This window comes from Sinocyclocheilus grahami, unplaced genomic scaffold (assembly GCF_001515645.1).
Source record: "Sinocyclocheilus grahami isolate Dianchi unplaced genomic scaffold, SAMN03320097.WGS_v1.1 scaffold950.1, whole genome shotgun sequence".
Lineage (NCBI taxonomy): Eukaryota > Metazoa > Chordata > Actinopteri > Cypriniformes > Cyprinidae > Sinocyclocheilus > Sinocyclocheilus grahami.
In genome coordinates, this window is record NW_015506129.1 from 12,507 (window position 1) to 19,853 (window position 7,347).

Consider the following 7,347-nt stretch of genomic DNA (forward strand, 5'->3'; position numbering starts at 1 on the left):
TAATAAATTTTATATATATATATATATATATGTGTGTGTGTAAAATAGATAAACATAGATAATAATATACTTCTACTTTTGTGAAATTATTATTTAAAGATGTACAAAAAAACTTTTTTTTACTTTATTTATTGGATTTTTGTGAAATATAAAAATACTTAATAAAATATATATTTTCTATACATATACATAAATACAAAAATAAATTATAGCATATGTCAAATAAATAAATAATAAGTAAATATATAAACAGTATTTATATATAAATATAAATAGAACAAATAATTTGTATATTATAAATATAAATATATATTGAATATATATTTAATAAATTATAAATATAATAAATAATAGATAAAAAGTAGATAATTGTATTAGATTAATTTTTATATTTTTTGTGTATTATGTATAAAAATACAAAATAGAACAAATAATGTGTATATTATTTAAATTAATATTAGTTATTATAAAGTTATTATATATATATACACACACACACACACACACACACTTAAAGGGATAGATCACCCAAAAATGAAAATTCTGTCATTGATTACTCACCCTCATGTCGTTTCAAACCCATAAGACCTGGAGCATATGCTGTTTACGTCCAGCTGATACTCTCCAAAATGGCGCTACAGGGTGATGCGGAGGAGACGAATTGTTGAATAAAGTCGTTTTTTTTTTCTTTTGCACACAAGAATTATTCTCGTAGCTTTGTAAAATTACGGTTGAACCCCTGGTGGCACATGGATTATTTTACAGATCTCCTTGCTATGTTTCTGGACTTGGGAACATTTCAGATGTATTGCTGTCTATGCAGGGTCAGACAGCTCTCAGATCTTAATTTGTGTTCCGAAGATGAACGAAAGTCTTACGGGTTTGAAACGACATGAGGGTGAGTAATTAATGACAGAATTGTCATTTTTAGGTGAACTAACCCTTTAATATAAAATAGGAAAAAAATAAATTTTATAAAGTGTGTATATATTTAATTTAGATATGATTTTATATATAATATACTTTTCTTTTTTTTTTTTAAATTTATTAGAGTGACAGTCATACCATCATTTATAGGCCCTGCATGTATTCATATCATAAGTGTTTACGTCCAGCTGATACTCTCCAAAATGGCGCTACAGGGTGATGCGGAGGAGACGAATTGTTGAATAAAGTCGTTTTTTTTTTCTTTTGCACACAAGAATTATTCTCGTAGCTTTGTAAAATTACGGTTGAACCCCTGGTGGCACATGGATTATTTTACAGATCTCCTTGCTATGTTTCTGGACTTGGGAACATTTCAGATGTATTGCTGTCTATGCAGGGTCAGACAGCTCTCAGATCTTAATTTGTGTTCCGAAGATGAACGAAAGTCTTACGGGTTTGAAACGACATGAGGGTGAGTAATTAATGACAGAATTGTCATTTTTGGGTGAACTAACCCTTTAATATAAAATAGGAAAAAAATACATTTTATAAAGTGTGTATATATTTAATTTAGATATGATTTTATATATAATATACTTTTCTTTTTTTTTTTGTAAATTTATTAGAGTGACAGTCATACCATCATTTATAGGCCCTGCATGTATTCATATCATAAGTTTGCAAATATTTGATTGTTTCTGTACTCACGGCTCAGGTGTGTAGAGCGGGTCTGAGCTGTGTCGGACGTACTGAGTGCAGTGAAACACACGGAAGGCCAGACCTGCCAGGAAGTCTCGTGGGGAGAGATACCCAGCCACAGGCCTGATGGTGAAGCCGGTGCGCTCTGAAACAGTTAATAAAACGATGTTATAGAGAAAGTCTATAAATAGTCTATAAATCCTGAACAAACCAACATTTGATGAACTGACGTCCCTTTCTCTCACCTTTGAGGAAGCGCGAGACGTCCTCCAGCTGTGGGATGTTGTCCTCGCGGATGTCACAGTGTTTGATGAGCAAGGGCAGGTTCTTCAAGTACTCGCGGCAGGCGTGCGAGGGGTAGAGTTTATTCAGCTCCCTGAACACCACTCCCCATGTTTTCACCTCCTCCTCTGTAAACTCTATACAGGGAATGGGATCTCCACTGATGGATGAGACAAAACTTAATCAGACTTGTTACTTTTATGTTAAAGTATGTTTAAAAAGTTACTAAAAACTCACTGTTTGTAGCTCATAGCCAAGTCTGCAAAATACTTTCTCCTTTTGCGATAGACGTTGTCCTTGAATCCCTGTTGTAACAGAAACAGGACAGTGAGCAACATGATGACATTATACTGATGAGGTAATCGAGATTAAATGTCGCCACTTACTGGATGATCCGCATCCAAGTCCGATCCATACATCAGCACACGGTTCGCACATTTATCCAGATCTGAAATCTTCTTCGGGAACCAGGGCATGTTCTCCATCTCTGCAGAAAAAACCAACAGTCAAATATTGAGAATTTGTATAGTAATTTCAATAAGTCACATCTATCTGATAATATTCATGTACCGCTTTCTTCAGGCAGACGGTTGTCAGGTGCGTCCATCTCGAGCACGTTCACGTGTTTCCTCAGCAGCTGAATGATCTCGTGCAGTTGCTCGCGGTTGCTGTCACAGTCTACGAAGATCTCGAACTCTGAGTTGCGCCTTTTGGATTTTCTGGACTCGATGTGCACGAGGTTGACGTGGTTTTCCTGTTGATTTATATATGATGGTTAATTGAATCCTTTTTAAATCAAATAAAGGAATATTTAAACGTGCAAGAAAACCCCAACGAAATCAATCTGCCCTTCACCTGGAAAAGTTTTAGTGCCTTGACAAGCCCACCGACTTCATTCTTCAAAGAGAACACAAGAGCAGCCCGGCCCCTCTCTGTAGACGCGGTTTTGTTGTCTTTATTCTCCTCGATCTTTGGAAAAGCAGATTTGTTCATCTGTAAAACACAGGCACAGAACATAAATAAATGTCAGACTTTATAGATTAGGTCAGGTAGAATTGGGTAATAAAAGGTCATCAAAATTATTTGTAAAGCTGAAAATGATATAGAGAGGATTTTTTCCCCCTTCATTTATCTCTTTACATGACTTGATGTGTGTACCATCAACAACATCTGCCCTCTTTAAATCCAACCCTACGTCATGTGCTCATGGCTTGTCAACAACACTTAATCATTTAAGGCTACACATACACCTTTCTTTTTATTTGTCTAAAGGTTTTAAAACAACATTTAAAAAATCATAAAAAAATAAATAATAAATAAATAATAAAATTTATAATATTATTTATAAGTATTATTTCATAAAAAAATTAATGATCTATCATATATATATATATATATATATATGATAGATCATTAATTTTTTTATGAAATAATACTTATAAATAATATTATAAATTTTTATTATTTATTTATTATTTATTTTTTTATGATTTTTTAAATGTTGTTTTAAAACCTTTAGACAAAATATATATATATAATAAAAGCATATAAATATATATAATAGTTTTTATGAATTTATTACAGTGATAGTCATTCTATCATAATTTGTAGGCCCTGCATGTACTTATATTATTACTTGATATCTTGTCAAAATTTATTCTGTAATTTCTGCTCATTTTTATGAGTTTCAACTCTATTAGAAGTCAAATTTAAAGTGGTCAAAAACTGCAATTAACTTCACTGCAGGATGCCACTTTGATTAGACTATTTTGAGGCAGCAATTAAACTAAAAAAAAAATTATAATAATTTTTACAGTATGTAGTTTTCTACTTTTTTAAAGATTTACTAAATATTGGTCACTGATGGTTTCATTTTAAATGAATCTTAAACTACTTCAAACTCCAGTTGCAAACAGGTCATCCTATTTAAGGTGCTGGTTCCTGCGTCAGTTCAGGACCACGGACAGCGACACTAATCATGACCTGCTTAACATAAGCGCCAGCAGAGGGACGCTCCACGAGCCCTGTCCCATGGTTGCAAACGTGGGATTAGGTTCAAGAAATCACACCGATAATTATGATTAGTGATATAAATATATATATATATATATATATATATATATATATATGAAGTACATACATCCATATGCATTTAAAAAATATGTTTACATATATTTTTTTATTTAATTTAATTAACTTTTTTATTTAATAAATGTAATTGCTTTTGCATCCTTCAAAATATACTGACTATGAGAGAATGACCATCAGCTTCTTCACCAGTAACTCGTACAAAAATGCCAAAAGATCTTTATTAATCTTTAATCTTTAAACATATTTAATAATCTTTAAACAAATAATTATCATGAAATAGTATTAAATAAATAATAAATTAATTATAATAAAATTAATAATCTTCAAATTCATTACATTAAACATGCGTTGTTTTTATTTAATATTAAGCCATATAGACATTATTCATTAATAATTTCATTTCATTTACAAACTACAAAATAGTAGCTTTAACTGACCCTCAAACAAAGCTTGTCGTCTACTGACCATGTTTCTTTTATCGTGCATGTGGGAGAGTAATCGTCCCTGTCCTCGTCTTCCCCACAGCAGGATTCCCGACAGCATTAGTGAATTGACCGTGGCAAGGTTCAGAGTACTGCGATTCACTGTCTCGGTTTAACATAGACGGGCCAGTGTCTGTCGTCTTAAAACAATCTCATTTGGAGAGCGTGGAAGCCTATTATTAGCGCCCTCTTGTTTGGATTAGGCTGCAATTAATCACTCTTCCACGCACATCTCTGTTAAGTGTACTTAATTTGATGCATCTTTAGATTTGGTGTGAGGAAGATTGGAACACCTTATTGCTAGCGGTGTCAAGCATGGATGTGTTACGCGTAAAACTGAATGGAGAGCTTTTATGCACTTGGATAGCAGTGCACCACAGCATCTGTCAACTTCAGTTTCCTCCACATTTGTCATTTCAGAAAGCTATGCTTCCTGGAAATCTACATTTGGCATTATAAACCTTATAACATGCTTTTTGTTTTTTTTGCATAGAAACTTATTTGTGACTCCACCTGTTGAAAGCTTAAATTCTCTCCTGAGTAATTATAAAAGATAATATAATTATAAAATGTATGCAAAACGACCAAATTAGTAAAAAAAAATTAGTCTTTTAAAATGATACAGAAAAAGCACTTACCTCATTGTTAAGTTGCTTCTCTTCCAATGTCAGACCAAGGTTCATGGAGTCAAAAGATCTTCCTCTGCGCGGTCCCTCGCTTTTAGTTGAGTACATGCTGATGTTTCTTATTATTAAAATGAGTTTGTCAGTCTTTTAGCAGTATGTGCTACAGTTGTTGTAATACAATGAGACTGTGCGCTTTGCTATTTATGATGTTCTGAAGAGGGGGAGGAGGGGTGGCGAGTTAATCTTCCTCCTGACAGCAAATGGAAAATGAGCAGCTTCTCACGTCATGGGGATATTCATATGAGAGACATACCTTTTCATATTCTCTTTGACATTCTGCACACAAAAAGATCTGTGTGTGAGGAGAGCCATGTCACTGGCAGGAGTTAGGAACAAAAACGTCCACAGGACACCAAAAAGTATTTCCTGAAATCTCTCTTATCTGTCTGCACATGAAAAACCAAATATTATAAGAGCACAAGCCAGTCATTTTACAGGTGCGATATATATATATATATATATATATATATTTGCCAAAATTTTTTAATTAACATTGAACTATTTATTAAATATTCTAAAAATGGGAATTATTATAGTTTTAAAATATACAACAGTCAACATGCATTTTCAGAGTCGCCATGATAAAATAATGACAATTTTCTGGTTTTATTTAGAAAGAACATTGTTAACAAAAATTAACAATAGTAATTTTATATACAAATAAAACTAAACAATTTGTGCCTCTTTTCATGGCGTTATGTACATTATTGTTCAACTGATTAAATTCTATTAAGCGGTGCTCTATAAATTTGATATTGTTAATTCAAACAAAAAACATACACAGGCCGCATTTTAGCATTAAGTTAAAAACATAATTTTAAATATAAAAAATATTTATTAATAAAAAAAAAGTCTAATAATTTACTACAACATGACTAATATAAACATACCATTCAAAAGAGTAGAGTCGGTAAGAGTTTTAAAATGTTTTTAATGAAATCTCTTATGCTCACAAAGGCTGCATTTATTTGATCAGAAATAAAGTAAAAACAGAAATATTACAAAATATTATTACAATTTAAAATAACTGTTTTCTATTTTAATATACTTTAAAATGTAATTTATTTGTTTGACACAAAGCTGAATTTTCCTCCAGCAATATCATTCTGATATGCTGCTCAAGAAACATTTCTTATTATTATTATCAATGTTGAAAAGTTATGCTGGTTAATATTTTTGTGGAAACAGGATTTTCAGGATTCTTTGAAGAATTTTTACTTTGAAGTTGTTGTTGTTGTTGTTTTTTGCAACAATGTAAATGTATTTACTTGCACTTTATTAATTTAATGCATCCTTTCCAAATAAAACTATGAATTACTAAAAAAAAATCAATTTTGAACATTTTAAATGCAATTAATAACTTAGCCTTGTTTTTTTTTACTATATTGCAAACAATTAAACAGTTGCAAAAAGCTTAAATGCAGTGGGACGTAGAACTGACGTTGGTGAAAGAAGCATGTGAGCCCATTTATGATTATATGAGTCAGGTATATTCCAGACTTAATGTGGAGAAAGTGTGGATAGCTGCGTTTCTTAAGAGGATTCACTTTGATTGAGTCTTAAAGGTGTGTCTGAAGTCAGTCTCAGGACTCCACTTAGAGAGATTTTGGCCTACAGGATGTTTTCCTTCTTTTCGTCCCACTTCAGTGTCATGTGAGCCTTGTCCCACATTCAGGGTTCACGGTTAAATTACAGTAAAAGCCCTCAAGAGGATGATCTCTCCGTCTGGGCACCCTTGAAGCGTTAGATTGAGGCGTCTTAGGCCAGCAGATTTCATTAAAGGGGTCATATGATGCGATTTAAATTTTTCCTTTCTCTTTGGAGTGTTACAAGCTCTTGGTGCATAAAAAAGATCTGTAAAGTTGCAAAGACTAAAGTTTCAAATCCAAAGAGATATTCTTTATAAAAGTTAAGAGTCAGCCACGCCTACCTAAAACGGCTCGCTCTAACACGCCCCCACATATATATGTCACGACGTGGGAAGATTTGCATAACACCGCCCAAATGTTCACGCAAAGAAAGAAGGCATAACTTTTATTCTCGCTGTTGTTGTTGCCGCCTCCATGCCGTGGAGATGCTGTGTTTTTTGTTGTGAAAGCGAAACTACTTTGTTTGGTCTTCCAAAAGAGGACGATATTCGCTTCGTCATGCCTGGAGCTGATCCGTGCTGGTCACTGATG

The 7,347-nt window shown here is 32.8% G+C and overlaps 1 protein-coding gene across 2 annotated transcripts in view; it reads right to left on the reverse strand.

Moving 5' to 3' along the window:
* LOC107564603 (tryptophan 5-hydroxylase 1-like) overlaps window positions 1-5,281 on the reverse strand; it is a 16,889-nt gene extending 11,608 nt beyond the window's left edge. The window contains exons 1-7 of one of the 2 annotated variants that reach the window (XM_016249722.1): window positions 4,465-4,557; window positions 2,764-2,901; window positions 2,479-2,662; window positions 2,295-2,395; window positions 2,146-2,213; window positions 1,872-2,068; window positions 1,636-1,771 (exon numbers count right to left, since the gene is read on the reverse strand). In XM_016249722.1, the coding sequence (XP_016105208.1) occupies window positions 1,636-1,771; window positions 1,872-2,068; window positions 2,146-2,213; window positions 2,295-2,395; window positions 2,479-2,662; window positions 2,764-2,901; window positions 4,465-4,542 (902 nt within the window). In that variant the 5' untranslated portion in view covers window positions 4,543-4,557. Of the gene's footprint in view, window positions 1-1,635; window positions 1,772-1,871; window positions 2,069-2,145; window positions 2,214-2,294; window positions 2,396-2,478; window positions 2,663-2,763; window positions 2,902-4,464; window positions 4,558-5,119 lie in introns of those variants that run through there. The other variant, XM_016249721.1, reaches the window with a different exon arrangement.
* Window positions 5,282-7,347: the final 2,066 nt, after the last annotated feature.